The sequence below is a fragment of the Oncorhynchus masou genome, chromosome 9, assembly GCF_036934945.1.
Source record: "Oncorhynchus masou masou isolate Uvic2021 chromosome 9, UVic_Omas_1.1, whole genome shotgun sequence".
Classification (NCBI taxonomy): domain Eukaryota; kingdom Metazoa; phylum Chordata; class Actinopteri; order Salmoniformes; family Salmonidae; genus Oncorhynchus; species Oncorhynchus masou.
This window is the reverse complement of record NC_088220.1, coordinates 40241994-40258502: the sequence shown is the minus strand read 5'-3', so window position 1 is coordinate 40258502 and position 16509 is coordinate 40241994. Positions and strand designations below refer to the sequence as shown.

At 41.3% G+C, this 16509-nt stretch overlaps 1 protein-coding gene and 1 pseudogene across 1 annotated transcript; one reads left to right on the top strand and one right to left on the bottom strand.

Annotated features, from left to right (window-relative positions):
• Nucleotides 1–6012: 6012 nt before the first annotated feature.
• Nucleotides 6013–10439, bottom strand: LOC135545984 (large ribosomal subunit protein eL42-like). Its single transcript, XM_064974016.1, has 5 exons — nt 10333–10439; nt 9536–9641; nt 9386–9453; nt 6638–6760; nt 6013–6094 (listed from the first exon to the last, which is right to left on the bottom strand). Exons 1-5 carry the CDS (start codon nt 10399–10401, stop codon nt 6074–6076), a joined length of 387 nt encoding a protein of 128 aa, XP_064830088.1. The 5' UTR covers nt 10402–10439; the 3' UTR covers nt 6013–6073.
• Nucleotides 10440–13865: 3426 nt separating this feature from the next.
• Nucleotides 13866–15983, top strand: LOC135545003 (tyrosine-protein kinase BTK-like; annotated as a pseudogene).
• Nucleotides 15984–16509: the final 526 nt, after the last annotated feature.

Sequence of the window (16509 nt, the reverse complement as noted above, 5' to 3'; positions counted from 1 at the left end):
AGCACCACCCCAACCACCCCTCAGACGATCACTCAGGTGAAGAGGCCGCATGTGGATTTCCTGGGCTGGCGTGTTTACGCGTGGACTGCAGTTGTGAGACCGGTTGGACGTACTGCCAAATTCTATAAAACGACATTGGAGGCAGTTTATGGTAGAGAAATGTACATTAAATTATTTGGCAACAGCTCTGGTGGATTTTCCTTCAGTCAGCATGCTCCCTCAAAACGTTTTTATTACTATTGCACCAGGCTCGCCACAGGATGGGACAAGGATATCCCTGCCGGACAAACCCTCTCCTAAACCGGACGACGCTGGGCCAATTGTGCACCAAGATAATCCATCCATGGGTCTCCCGGTCATGGCCGACTGCGACAGAGCCTGGAATTGAACCCAGAATCTCTAGTGGCACAGCTAGCACTGCGATGCAGTGCCTTAGACCACTGCGACACTCAGGAGGCCTGATCCCTCAAAATTTGACACATCTGTGGCATTGTGTTGTGTGACAAAACTGCACATTTTAAAGTGGCCTTTTATTGTCCCCAAGCACAAGGTGCACCTGTGTAATACTCATGCTTGGGTGGCAGGATAGCCTAGTGGTTAGATCGTTGGACTAGTAACCGAAAGGTTGCAAGATCGAATCCCCGAAGCTGACAAGGTAAAAATCTGTTGTTCTGCCCCTGAACAAGGCAATTAACCCACTATTCCTAGGCTGTCATTAAAAACCGAGAGAGCAAATCTAGCGGAATGATTGAAACCTCAGGAACAGAGAGCCGGATGGCTGAAATGATTGCTGAAGGCTGTCTTCCCTTCTCAACAGGCTTTGCTGAGTTTTAGAAATCTGGTTACAAATAATGTCTCTCTGTGACCTCCAGGCACCATCAATTGTGGAGGGCTTTTAAGCCGCTAACCTTAGGGTTGAGATTGACAGATGAGCGGCAGGACACCAGGGAAATGTTTCCCTCTGTTTACTGAAAATCTGGAGGAAACCTGCAGTATACAGAGCTGTCACGTGTGCAGAATGATGCCTCACCTATGGGAAGCATCAGGGAGTGTTTTTTGTTTATTTTTGTGTCAGATGGAATGAGGTAAAGTCCGGGAGCCGTCTGCTCAGCAGGCTCTCCTACCTCAGCCGGTCTGTCAGGTTCCTGCGTCCCAGCCGGCGTCAGGTTCCCGCACATCAGCAAGGGGTGACCGATCCACTCTTGTTCCCCGGGATAGTCCCTTGGGTTGGCATCCTGCGGCTGGAGCCGAACGTGCCGGGGAGGCGGTACCGTCACATATGCTCTCTCTCCAGCGTTCTAGGTCGCCATGCTCCCGCGTCTCAGCTGGACTGACAGGTTTCCCGCGTCTCAGCAGAGGTGACCGGTCCGCTCCTGACCCCCGGGTTTGTCATTTTGGTCAGCGTCCTGCAACCGGAGCTGCACGTCGGGAGGAGGTACTGTCACCTGTGCTCCCTCTCCGGCTTCTAGGTCACCAGGCTGCTCATTATGGCACACACCTGTCACCATTGTTACACGCATCTGCGCGTCATCACTCACCTGGACTCCCTCATTTTTTTGATTACCTGCCCTTTATGTCACTCCCTTTGGTTCCTTCCCCAGGCGTCATTGTTTCTGTTTCCTGTCTGTGAGTTGTTCGTGTTTCTTGTTTTATATTACGTTTCATTTATTTATTAAAACATTCATTCCCCGACTCTCAGCGCACATCATTACAAGAGCCTCGAAATTGAGTTTCTGCCTCATTAATGGTTGTATTTGTAGTATATATTTTTAAACCATACAGTAGTTTATGGGAAGATTCATTTTTTATTAATGTTTCATAATTGGATAATCCCAGTGAACTTCAGGAGAAGTGGGAATGGGGTGGAGCAATGGCTGCAGCAATGGCTATGAGCTGATGGCTGGGGCACAGCCAGCAGTGTAGTAGCCAATCAGGGGCTCCTGAGGGCTGCAGCCAGTTTCCAAAATGCTGCTCCATATTCAGTGGTGCATTCTAATCTTGCCTAATGGGAGGGTCTCGCTCTCAAGCCTAAAATATGTGGGCTGTATTGGGAGAGATACATGTGCAATGTCGACTGTGACACGGGACCATAGTAATTGCATCAAAGGGTGGCTACTTTGAAGAACCTCAAATATAAAATATATTTAGATTTTTTAACACTTTTTGGGTTACTACACAATTCCATGTGTTATTTCATAGTTTTGATGTCTTCACTATTATTCCACAATATAGTAAAAATGAATAAATAAATTATTATTTACAATGACTGCCTACACCGGCCAAACCCAGACGACGCTGAGCCAATTGTGCGCCAAACTATGGAACTCCCAATCACTTCCTGGTTGTGATACAGCCTAGAATAAAACCAGGGTGTCTGTCGTGATGCCTCTAGCACTGAGATGCAGTGCCTTAGACCGCTGCGCCACTCGTGAGCCTCTAAGCGAATGCCTCACAGATACCTTAAAAAAGTAGGGGCATGGATCAGAAAACCAGTCAGTATCTGGTATGACCACACATCTCCTTTGCATAGAGTTGATCAGGATGTTGATTGTGGACTGTGGAATGTTATCCCACTCCTCTTCAATGGATGTGCGAAGTTGCTGATATGGTTGGGAACTGGACACGTTGTCGATCCAGAGTATCCCGAACATGCTCAATGGGTGACATGTCTGAGTATGTAGGCCATGGAAGAACTGGGACATTTTCAGCTTCCAGGAATTGTTTACAGATCCTTTGGACATGGGGCCATGCATTATCATGGTGAAACATGATATGATGGCAGGGGATGAATGGCACAACAATAAGACTCAGGATCTCAATAAAATGCAATTGTGTTCCGTTGTCTGTACCTTATGCCTGCCCATAACATAAGCCCACCGCCACCATGGGGCACTCTGTTCACAACGTTGACATCAGCAAACCACTCACACATATGTCTGCCATCTGCCCAGTATAGTTGAAAACAGGATTCATCTGTGAAGAGCACACTTCTACAGCATGCCAGTGGCCATCGAAGGTGAGCATTTGCCCACTGAAGTCGGTTACAATGCCGAACTGCAATCAGGTCAAGACCCTGGTGAGGACGATGAGCATGCAGTTAAGCTATCCTGAGACGGTTTCTGACAGTTTATGCAGAAATTCTTCGGGTTGTGCAATCCCAGTTGTCAGCTGTCCAGGTGATGGTCACAGACGATAACAGAAGTGAAGAAGCCATATGTGGAGATCCTGGGCTGGCATGGTTAAACACATAGTCCGCAGTTAAGGCCAGTTGGAGGTATTGTCACTCACTAAAACGATGCTGGAGGCAGCTTATGGTAGAGGAATGAACATTAAATGATCTGGTGCCAAACAGCTCTGGTGGACATTCCTGCAGACAGCATGCAAATTGTACTCTCCCTCAAAACATCTGTAGCATTGTGTTGTGTGACAAAACTGAGTGGTCTTTTGTCCCCAGTACAAGGTGTGCCTGTGTAATGATCATCCTGTTTAATCCATCCACCTGTCAAGTGGATGGATTATCTTGGAAAAGGAGAAACGCTCAGTAAAAGGGATGTAAACACTTGTGCACGAAATGAGAGAAATACACTTTGTGCATATGGAACATTTCCGGGGTCTTTTAGTTCAGCTCATGGGACCAAAACTTTACATGTTTACAAATGGTTTTGTTCAGTGTAATATCATGCATACGGCATTAACCTGTAGCGTAGCAACATCAAACATTCAAGCGGTCTTTGTATATACTGCCATCTACTGGCAATATGATGCTACCTATAAAGCACAGTACACTGTAAAACTGACAAATGCAAAAGTCGCATTCAGTGGCTTTGTAGCTTTTATTGTGTAAACTCCCTACAGTCCGTACTTTTAACTTTATTTTTTTGTTGGTGTCTGTACTTCACTATATTTTTGACAATTTTTACTTTACTACATTCCTTTAGGAAATAATGTACTTTTTACCACATACATTTTTCCTGACACCCAAAAGTACTCGTTACATTTGGAATGCTTAGCAGGACAGGAAAATGTCCAATTAAAATTCAAGGACTTATCAAGACAACACATGGTCATCCCTTCTGCCTCTGATCTGACGGGCTCACTAAACAAATGCATATTCTGTAAATGATGTCTTGAATGTTGGAGTGTGCCCCTGGCTATCCATACATTTTAAAAATAAGAAAATGGTCCTGCCTGCCTTAATAGAAGGAATTTGAAATTGTTCATACTTCCTTTTGATACTTAAGTATATATAGAACCAAATACTTTTAGACTTTTAATCAAGTAGTATTTTACTGGATGACTTACTTTCTATTAGAGTAACTTTCTATTAAGGTATCTATACTTTTACTCAAGTATGACAATTGGGAACTTTTACACCACCGCCTACAGTTCACATCATCATTATATGTATGTATGTATGTATGTATGTATGTATGTATGTATGTATGAAAGAATCAGGTGTGGGAGAGATTCTTGTCTGGCGGCCGGTCGGCTCTGGCAGTGATGAACAAGCAGATGACGGTTCCAATGGCTCTCCCCACATCCTTCCCACAGTGCCTAGCTGGAAGATCTGACACCCCCAGTGTGTCACCAGGTCCTGCCCAGCTACAAGGAGCTACGGGTCCTAACCCTCAGCAAACTGGTAGTGGTTGTCAACCCTTCTGGCAAAGCACTGTCAACTGTCACTTCCATCACGTGTGACTTCAAGACCCAATGGCAACTATGAAAGGACATGTCAAACACACAACTCAGTTCTTTAGTATGATCTTGCTAGCAGACAAGCATATGGGCCCTGGCTCAGCACTAACTCACAGGCACAGAAAGGCTGCGTTTACATAAGCAGCCTAATTGTTCCATTTCCAAACTAATTGGTCATCACAGATCTTTTTCAGAGCTGATCCAACTGGTCAATTGAGAAAATATCAGAATTGGGGTGCCTGTGTAAATGCATCTTAAGTTACATTGCCTTTTTATGTTGTTATTCTAGTTGGTGTTTACTTTCTAAAGAGACATGTATACGCCCTCTTGAATAGGTTATTTGTTGGAATCCCTGCCCTATAAAGATTGAACCTCAAGTCCTGAGTAAAAAAAAAAAAGCTACTTTAAATGTAAAATGAAGTAAATAAAAAATGAAGTACGGGATGAGTTAATAAATTGTCCATGTCCTGTATTCCAATTGTTCTGGTCACAAAAAGGGAGATTTGCTGGCTGGCTAACACCGGAATGTTCAGATATCAAATAACAGCAGTACTGTAACAATTTTACCTGATTGAAATGACGTTTTACTTTGGTATAACAGTGTCTTGATATGAATCTGGAATTCAAATCTCAAAAAGTTGCCGTCCTGCCAAACGTTTTGGATAAACTTGGGGATGGGCTAGAGAAATGTAATCACCCAAAATTCCAGGATATGGACGTAAGGCCTGAGCATCGATATCAAAATGACTGTATAGCTTTAAAACAAACTGTTTAACTTAATATCTTGGGTTCTGACGGGGTAAGACGGCGCATAAGGATATGATTCAAGCATGGTTATTCAGCAGAGTGAATATATACTGTAACGTGCTGTAGCCACTTTCGGAAAGGTTATTTAGTTTGTGTTTTCTGGAGTGGTTAAAGACTTCGGTTGATGCCATACATATCTATAGAGGTCGAATGATTATAAATTAACAGACATCGCATTGATTATTTGCAACGCAGGGCACGCTAGATAAACTAGTAATATCATCAACCATGTGTAGTTAACTAGTGATTATGTTAAGATTGATTGTTTTTTATAAGATAAGTTTAATGCTAGCTAGCAACTTACCATGGCTCCTTACTGCACTCACGTAACAGGTGGTCAGCCTGCCACACAGTCTCCTCGTGGAGTGCAATGTAATCAGAGTCCAAAATTGCAGATTACCGATTGTTATGAAAACTTAAAATCGGCCTACCTCTAATCTATATACACACACCATCTTTAATTGCCACATTTTAACCACTAAGATACAGTTAAGGAGAGATTGCAGTGGGTACAATTTCAATACATTTATTGAAAAAAGTGACAAGTCCACCCAACGAATTGAACCACAGCCTAGAACTGGATGACCTGGCCCTGAAAGGAGAAAATGAAAATGTTTTAAAAGGTAGCGCATAGATATTCAAACAGCACAATTAATCATTCACGTTCACCTTTCCAAAATGAAAAATACAAACACTGCTTCTGAATCCAATCATCTTTAAATCTGACAAATGAATTAGAACTTGTTAACATTCTTTAGGGCATATATAAAAGGCAAACTGTTCCAGAGTAGCACACGTTTGGCCAGTGAAGGCCTTCAGAGTGCTATCGCCAATTCCTCTCTAGGCAGTATCTTAACCACAAAGACTTCTGAGGAAGCGTGGATATTTGGAATTTACTAAACCTTCTGCAGAGGAACGATGTAAAGTGAATGAGCAAAGACGTGTATCAGTAGTTGAACCACGTGTCAAATGTCACTGATTAACAATAAAATTCATGTTGACATCCACAAACCATATACGTTGCTATTTATGGTTTGAGAGCAAATACACAACCCTTTCCAGAAGCAGAATAAACATAGGCCAGGAAAAGCAGTGGTTCAGTACTTAGCTGGAATGAGAGTTTGTGCTTGCTTACCTTTCTCTTCTTGTCACCTCCCAGCTCAAAATGTTTGCATCTCTTGATGGGCACCATTCTCTTGGCCCTGCAGTTGGGCTCCACGCACTCCAGCCTTAACACAATCTTCTTTGTCGTCTTAGCCTGAGGAGAGAATCCATGTAACAAATGTAGAAAATAATCCAGGATTCATGCACACATGACATGGCAGTGGCTGCATTTTGATTATCTACCCTTAAATGTGTACTAGTTCACTCCCCGTCATGCATTTAAAACCATCGGATTGGTGAAGTGTCCTTTCCATTAAAATCCACGAGGGGGAGTGTGCGAGTGTAGACTTAAAGTAGTACCCACAAACAGTAAAATAAAAATGTTAAAAAGCTGTAAAAAAGGTTCAGACAATACTGTAAGTACACTACCGTTCAAAAGTTTGGGGTCACTTATAAATATCCACGTTTTTGTCCATTAAAATAACATCAAATTGATCAGAAATACAGTGTAGACATTGTTAATGTTATAAATTACTATTGTAGCTGGAAACTGCTGATTTTTTTGTGGAATACCTACAAAGGCCCGTTATCAGAAACCATCACTCCTGTGTTCCAATGGCACGTTGTGTTAGCTAATCCAAGATTATCATTTTAAAAGGCTAATTAATCATTAGAAAACCCTTTTGCAATTATGTTAGCACAGCTGAAAAAAAACAGGCTTTCTTTAGACTAGTTGAGTATCTGGAACATCAGCATTTGTGGGTTCGATTACAGGCCCGAAATGGCCAGACAAAATGTACTTTCTTCTGAAACTCCATCAGTCTATTCTTGTTCAGAGAAATGATGGCTATTCCATGCAATAAATTGCAAAGAAACTGAAGATCTCGTACAACACTGGATTACTTCCCTTCACAGAACAGCGCAAACTGGCTCTAACCAGAATAGAGAGAGGAGCAAGAGGACAAGTACATACGATTGTCTAGTTTGAGAAACAGACGCCTCACAAGTCCTCAACTGGCAGCTTCATTAACTTCTTGAGGGCCAGTGGCAGTATTCGGTATTTTGGATGACTGACTGATAAACTGCCTGTTACTCAGGCCCAGAAGCTAGGATTTGCATATAATTGGTAGAATTGGATAGAAAACACTCTGACGTTTCTAAAATTGTTAAATAACGTATGTGAGTATAACAGAACTGATATGGCAGGAGAAAACCAGAGGAGAATCCATCAGGAATTTTTTCTTTTAGGTGTCAGCTCATCCAAATCCTTGTTTATGGGAAAATCAAAGAAATACCTCCCAGATTGCAGTTACTAGAGCTTCCACTAAAAGTCAAGTCTTAAGAAAGAATTTCAGGCTTGTTTTTTGAAAAATGAGCAAAACATTTATAGTTTTTCTAGGTGGCTCCCATTTTGGCTGTAGTATTGTGACATGCGTGGATGAGAGCATGCACTTTGTTATTTATCTCCGGTAATGAACATACTATTCGCCGTCTTCAAATTTTATTGTTTATTTACATATTAGAGTACCTGAGGATTGATTAGAAACGTTGTTTGACTTGTTTATTGGTAACTTTTGAGATTCATTTGTATGCATTTTGAACGAGGGAAACTGTTGGATTACTGAATCAAGCGCGCCAACAAAACTGACCTTTTGGGGATATAAAGTACTTTTTCAAACAAAAGGATGTGATATAGCTGGGACCCTTGGAATTGCAAACAGAGGAAGATCTTCAAAGGTAAGTGATTTATTTTATCGCTATTTCTGACTTTTGTGACGCCTCTGCTTGTTTGGAAAATGTTTAACGCTTTTGTATGCGGGCGCTGTCCTCAGATAATCGCATGATATGCTTTTGCCATAAAGTATCTTTGAAATCTGACAAAGCAGCTGGATTAAGAAGAAGTTAAACTTTGAAACAATGTAGGACACTTGTTTTTTCATTAATGTTTAATATTACAATTTTGTATTTTGAATTTGGCATGCTCCGATTTCACCGGATGTTGTCAAATCCCCACTAGAGGGATTTACGCACTAAGAGGTTAATTAAATAGTACCCGCAAAACACCAGTCTTAACATCAACAGTGAAGAGGCGACTCCGGGATGTTGGCCTTCTTGGCAGAGTTGCAAAGAACAAGCCATATCCAAGACTGGCCAATAAAAGGAAAAGATTAAGGAGTTATGGTTGCTGATAATGGGCCTCTTGTACACCTATGTAGATATTCCTTTATTTATTTTTAATCAGCCATTTCCAGCTACAATAGTCATTTACAACATTAATGTTGTATGTATTTCTGATCAATTTGATGTTATTTTAAATGGACAAAAAAAGTGTTTTTCTTTCAAAAACAAGGACATTTCTAAGTGACCCCAAACTTTTGAACGGTAGTGTGTGTGTAAAAGGAAAAAAACAGAAGCATTCATTAAGTTGTCTGAGGTTTACCTTGCATTGGAGGAGAGACAGCCTCAAACCATCTCAATTATCTCTAGTGGACACTTTAGGAGAGGACAAAGTCACTACAGGCCAATGCTCGCTTTACAATGGCCTGCACAGCCTACATTTGTAGTATACATTATTGGATACATTATAGGGTACCTTATACCAGTGGTTCAATTCCTTTCCTTGAGTAACCATTAAAGTACAGTTAGGTTGCCCCAGACCCACACTTGTGGTTGTCCACGACAACACAGCTGTACTGTTGGGGTTACTCAAGAAAAAGTGTTAACTGAAAAGGTACCCTTTGGTAATGTTTCCAGTACACACAAAGCTTCACGAACTCACCTTTTTGCGGAAAATAGGCTTGGTCTGTCCACCGTAACCGGACTGCTTTCTGTCATATCTCCTCTTACCTAAAACACATATCAGTTATTTATCTTGGGAACACATTGCGGTCCATGCTACCTGCCAGTGCTCATTTTGAGACAAACTCACCTTGTGCATAGAGGGAATCCTTTCCCTTCTTGTACTGGGTAACTTTGTGAAGCTGGTGCCTCTTGCACTTCTTGCAGTAGGTCCTGCGCGTCTTTGGTACGTTCACCTGAAACACACAAACATTCATTTAGAAACATGTACACAGACAGTGCAGTAGTATGGTGCATTTTCATTTACAGTACCTCTGCATTCGTACTTATTCACTGAACACTGGGCTTCAAAACAAATATCCAGTATGGTGGTCAGGTCACTACCATTCAACCTAAGGAGCTGCTACCCAGACAAGAGCCTTTTCCCATCTATGTGGCATTTTTGTTTAAAATACTAGTTACATGTGCATACTTTCTGCCACAAAGTTGTATAATCAAGTCTACCAACAATCGGTTTGGTGACCGGCTGGCTCTATAAGGTGACGTAGAGACAAGATCATTGACGTGCACCACTTAGCTACTTGAAGACAAGCCTATAGTACATTTGCTATGTTTAAAAACGGTAACAAGTAGTTAGCAATGATGCACATCTAAAATGGCAATACCAACTTAATTATGTTGCCAAAAATACAATAACATGGGCGATGTCATGTTCCATGTAGCTAGCGATATCACCGATGTAATCATTCGCTCGAGTTTTGTTAAAGGCAACTATATTGGGATATATAGACACAATCACTAATAATGGGCTAAATGTGTCCCTAACCATTGCGTTCACACATTGGGTACTTTAGAACGTAGCTAGTGCATGTATATTTCAAAGATTACAGTAGATGTTTTAAGCGTATTCGTGGTGAAGTTTCATACCATTGTGACGGTCCGATCCAGACGAAAAAAGGAAGAACGAAGCCGGTAGCACTCCTTCGTAAAGACCATTGGCTGATGCAGAAGTATAGGTCCTAATTTTGAACACTGCCACCTTATGTTTGGGAGTGTGGAATAGAACCAAATACTATATATTACAGAAGTAGGCCTTCAGTACAAAGCCTCAATATACAGCACGGGATTTGGCACCTCTCTGTTTTGGACTGTTTCGTTCCGGTGTTGTGCCGAAAATCTCCCGGTGCCGTCCCCGGAAAGATGCCGCCCTGGGTGGCTGCCCCATGTCGCCCGTACTTAAATACCCTACTGATTTTGTATTCGTCTACAAATACATCTTTATGCCAAAATTCGTAATCTCTCCCATGTCTTATTCGACTACTATTTTTTGAAAATGTAAGGATACTAATTCAGCCAATTTTTTTCTGAAATGTGTATTGCTTACCAACATATTACTCCCACCTCTATGTTTAATATAACACACATACATTTATTATTAATTTCGGTTGCCAAAGTTCATTCGAGTTGACTCTTTGTTAATTCTATTTTAATGTAAAAAATTAGAATTTCAGGGTTTAGGTTATGTGCAATTTTGCAATCTATGTTGTAGACCAAAGCAAGGCTGCGTGAGAAGCCCGCCTGTACCTCTCACAGAACTAGAATGAGATTCACTTTCTACGATCTCTCTCCCTCTCGTTGCAACCTGCGAGAAGGGGTCTGGAGGAGCTGCAACAGCCCTGATGAATTGAAATACATTTGCCAAAGTCTGTTCAGAAACAAATTAAATCATTTCGAATAGCCTACTACACGATCACTGGTCATCCCTACTGCCTCTGATTTCACTAAACAAAAACGCTTCGTTTGTAAATTATGTCAAACTATTGGACTGTGCCCCTGGCTATCCATAAATGTAAAAAATAATAACAAGACAATAGTGCGGTCGGTCTGGTTTGCTTAGTATAAGGAATTTTAAATTATTTATACATTTACTTGTGATACTTCACTAGGCCTATTTTAAAACACAAATATGTTTAGACTTTTACTCAAGTAGTATTTCACTGGGGGACTTTTACTTTCACTTTCTATTAAGGTACACCACATGACCAAAAGTATGTGGACACGTGCTCGTTGAACATCTCGTTCCAAAATCATGGCCATGGATTTGGTCCCCCACTTTGCTGCTATAACAGCCTCCACTCGTCTGGGAAGGTTTTCCACAAGATGTGTGAACATTGGACTTGCTTCCATTCAGTCACAAGTGCATTAGTGAGGTCGGGCACTGATGTTGAGCTATTAGGCCTGGCTTGCAGTCGGACCTAGCCCGAACCATGAAAAACTGCCCCAGACCATTATTCCTCCACCAAAGTTTACAGTTGGCACTATGCATTGGGGCACGTAGCATTCTCCTGGCATCCGCCAATTCAAGATTCATCCACCGGGCTGCCTAGAACAATACGTTTAATAAAATGTTTGCCCAACTTAATCATGAATGATTTGCATTATCTCAATTACCATTCTGTCACTGCATGTCAATGTACAATTGGTTCTATTAGGGACAGATATAAATTTACTGGGGGTGAGGGTTGTCTAGCAGTTGTTTTTTTGTTACTTTGGGGAGGCTTGTGTGTTTTTTTGGGGGGGGGTCATAGGGGAGGGTAGTGCATTGTTTGGGGGGGGGGGGGGTTACATTTGTTCTTCTGCTCGTATTTTTCCTATAAACAATGGCTTGACGTACTTTTCACATTACCCTAATAAAGTTTAGAAGCTTTTGTGAAGGTTTGGTATGGTGTGGCTATTATTAAGCTTAAGCTCCTGCAGGCACGATCTCTTTGATAAGAAGGCAATGCGCCCTGGGGCTCCAACTGACTGACAGTTGAACTTGAGGCGAGGAAGACTGTTTCAGGCCTACCAGAGTTACTCCTATAATCTAACAATATAATGCTTGTCTTTATACAAAATATTTGGATAAAAAAATGTACGAATTACACTCCTTCTGTAAATCTATGTCTGTGTAGCCAATAAAGAAATGCATGTCGGTGTCATAGCATGCCCCGGCATATCTCTATCTCTAAGGGGTTAGGCCTAACCTTCTTCCTTTATATAGGGTATATATATTTATTAAAATATGAATATCATACAGTGGTCTCAAACCCAGAATCTTTAGTGGCACAGCTAGCACTGCGATGCAGTGCCTTAGATCACTGCGCCACTCGGGAGACCAGAAACAACACCTTCTAATAAAATAAACAAACCCGTAACCCCTTTCCGGTAATCTAAATATTGCAACCTGTTGCATTAATTTAGTAAAAATATAAACCTGTTGTTTAACAAATGTAGAACCTTCAAAAAGTTGGTGCTTTCTCATCAGTTTAATAATCAATACTTTTTTCAATCTACTTTAATTGCTGGACACTGTTCCATGTAATGGAAACAGATTGTAATTTTAGAAATTCAGTGGTGTTACCTAAACTATAAAACCAAGCAACAATAATCAGAAACTGTCAAATAACGTTTCTCATACCTCTACTTCAAATGTCCCATTGCCCGCTTGCTTTCAACCGCAGCTAATCTTTTTCTCAAGGCTCAATCCCTCATCATTTAACCTTGTATTGAAACCTCAGCTTTTCAAATTACTTAGGTATTGCATCATTAGAGTGCTATGAAAAAAAAACATGAATAACATTACCATTCACATACTGTCAACACTCATTAAGTTTACATCAACCCTCTTTATCAATGTCTTCGTCACTGTCACCCATCGCAAGGTTTATAAAATAAAATAAACCAAAGCATGATTATTCTCTCCTTACTGGAAGGCAATGTTTACATTGTAGTCTACCCTAACAATATTACTCTATATTTTTAATACCAATCTCTGCTGGATATTCCCTTTCTGCTTCACACTTACTAAACGTCTATTATATTAAGATTAACCTGTAACGCGCCAAATATATAAAATACCTCAGCCAATTCCAATTGACTTACTTTCCTTTGTTATCTTCACTAATCTACATCTGTTTCCATAAACTCAGAAAGCCCTCCACAATCTCTACCTCTGTCTTTCCACTACCTCTGTCTTTCCATCTGACGTTACTAAACCAGGATACTCTTATTTTATTTATAATAGTCAAAACAAACAACTTCTGGTCACAGGGAGGCCACTTTAATTACTTGTGACCACTCCTCCCTTCCATCAATTCAATGCATCTATTTGTGTCTAAAGTGTCTCACGAGATTAAAACCCCCAGGGTTTTCCTGAGTTGCATTGTTTTCAAAACACCCAAATATGTTATCTCTTGTTTCGCTGGTTGAACTTTCCCATGTGTTTTATTTTATTTAACTAGGCAAGTCAGTTAAAGAACAAATTCTTATTTACAATGACGGCCTAGGAACAGTGGGTTTACTGCCTTGTCAGGGGTAGAATGACAGATTTTTACCTTGTCAGCTCGGGTATTCGATGTAGCAACCTTTCTGCTACTGGCCCAACGCTCTAACCACTAGGCTACCTGCCGACCTATATGATGCCTTGTGACCCTGCTCTACCAAACTGTACAACTTGACAACAATAAAATAGTTGTTTATGGCACATACAGTGTGGGACCAGAATAGTGCTATAACAGAAACAGTTATGACTGATTTTAAGAAGGCTAACTGTAGCAACTAGCTTGATTGTAAACATTGTGTTCCTTCAATTTGTTGTTTTGTCCTTCAGGGATATGGGAAATTGACCCACGCCACCTCACCTTCATCAAGGAGCTGGGCAACGGTCAGTTTGGAGTGGTGAAGTATGGGAAGTGGCAGGGCCAGCATGACGTGGCCATCAAGATGATCAAGGAGGGCTCCATAACGGAAGACGACTTCATAGTGTAGGCCAAAGTCATGATGTAAGCACAGCTCTCTCTATCTCACAAGGATGCAGTCAGTGGACTATAGGGTCAAATGTAGTGAATGAGTGCCCAATTCCAAATCAACCCCTAGCTCCTACAACCGTACCTGCTACAACCAAGGCACTTAAGTTGGTCCGAAAGGACTGGAAATATATATTCGGAGCCTTAGATAGAAATATATCCAGGAGGTACAGTATACTGTATATATGGTAACAGCTCCACCTTGTCCTCTGCCAAAATTCTCACCATATAGGGCAACAGTGTTGTTCAATTTAACCCACATAGCCCTCAACACATGTTCAATCTCATCTCGTTTCGCTTAACCAGGAAGCTCGGCCATGAGAACTTGGTTCAGCTGTATGGTGTGTGCACCAAACAAAGGCCCATCTACATTGTCACAGAGTTCCTCTCCAATGGCTGCCTGGTCAGCTACCTGCAAGAAGGCCTGAAGCAGCACACATCCCTGGAAATGTGTAAGGACGTCACAGAGGGCATTGCCTACCTGGAGACTCAGCAGTACATCTACAGAGCCCTGGTAAGAGATGTACTTATAAGATATGAGTCAAATAGCTTAGGTTTTGCAGTTTGCACTTTTGGGGCTATTCCACTGACTCTGTTGATTTGAAACTAAATCAAGCACAGCTTGAGAGATTTGAAAGACTCAGCAGGTTTGATACTGATTTGGTACTGTAGGCTACTGTTCTATACTACACTACTGACCTCAAATAACAAATACTGTGTTCTTCTTTTCAGGCTGCCAGAAACTGCTTGGTTGATACCAATGGGACCATTAAAGTCAATGACTTTTGACTGTCAAGGTAAAGACTGAATGTTGTGCTTGATTCTGGCAGCTTTTACAAATAATCACACACTGCAGAAAAACCTGACAAATAAATAACATCTACAGTTGATTCTTACAGCAATATTATGTAATTAGAGCTACTTCTATGACAAATTGACAACTCTCCCTGTTATTTCAGGTATGTCCTGGATGACGAGTACACCAGCTCTGCAGGCTCCAAGTTCCCTGTGCGCTGGTCACCTCCTGAGGTCCTGCTCTACTGTAAATTCAGCAGCAAGTCAGACATCTGGGCTTATGGTTAGTAAAGGCCACCTATCTTAGCCAGGTCCCAGATCTGTAACCAGATTATAACACCAATGAACCTAGGAGTTGGCTAGAGCAGACAGATCTGGAAACAGGCTACACCTATCCAGCCTTTATTCACAAACTATTTTATTCCGATGATAATTTAATACATATTGACAAGGTTAACTTGCTCTCCATAGGGGTCTTAATGTCGGAAGTTTACACCTTGGGAAAACTGCCCTACCAACGGTTAAACAACAATGAGATAGTGGATAAGGTTTCCCGAGGCCATCGCCTCTATCGCCCCCATATGGCCAGAGTCTTCACCATCATGACCAGCTGTTGGCTGGATGTACGTACAGTATACAGAATAATGCCTGGTCCCAGATCTGTGTATTCTGTCTTTCCAACTTTTATGGTCATTGTCAAGCCAAACAGCACCGTTCTGGGATAAGGCTTGCTAAGTGGGGGTCAAAGATAATGGTCAGAGAAATGGACATACATGTCAGCTTGACAACTTGTAATCTAATTGTTTGCCCCACCCTCATGTATTGTATCTCTTCTTGCGTTGACTGGCAGAAGGCGGACGAGAAACCCACCTTTCAGGAGCTGTCGGTGACTGTTCAGGACTTGCTCTACGAGCTCCAGTAGATCCAACCACCATATTCTGATTGAAACACAGATCACGGACTCACCCCTCTGGCAGATACACTTCCTCATGCAGAAAAGACTGAAGTCTTCATCAACTCTGGGCCTAATCCATTCTGGACATCATCCTTTGGAGAAGTAGATGAAACTTAAACTTAAAGAATTACTGTGAGAGAGCTGAGAGATGCGTTATGGTTGAACATGGGACTCTTATGACAAACTCCAGTATTTAAATAAAATCTTATTTGAGGAATGTAACTGTTGGTAATTGAGAACATGCTCGATATGAAATGCTTTTCCTTATTTATTTGTTATGTTTTCCTTTATTACTATCATTGGAAAATTGCTTTCAATTAAATATATTACATAGGACTATCTATTTCTGTAAGATTTCATATTTATTTACTGTCTATCCACTGAAATGTATACTAAGTAGAAATACATTTTATCAACTGAAAATGTAGCTATGTGGTTTTATAAAACTATTGAGAAAGAACAGTAGCCTACCTTGCATTGTCTGAGCCTCTATCTCAGAGAAACATT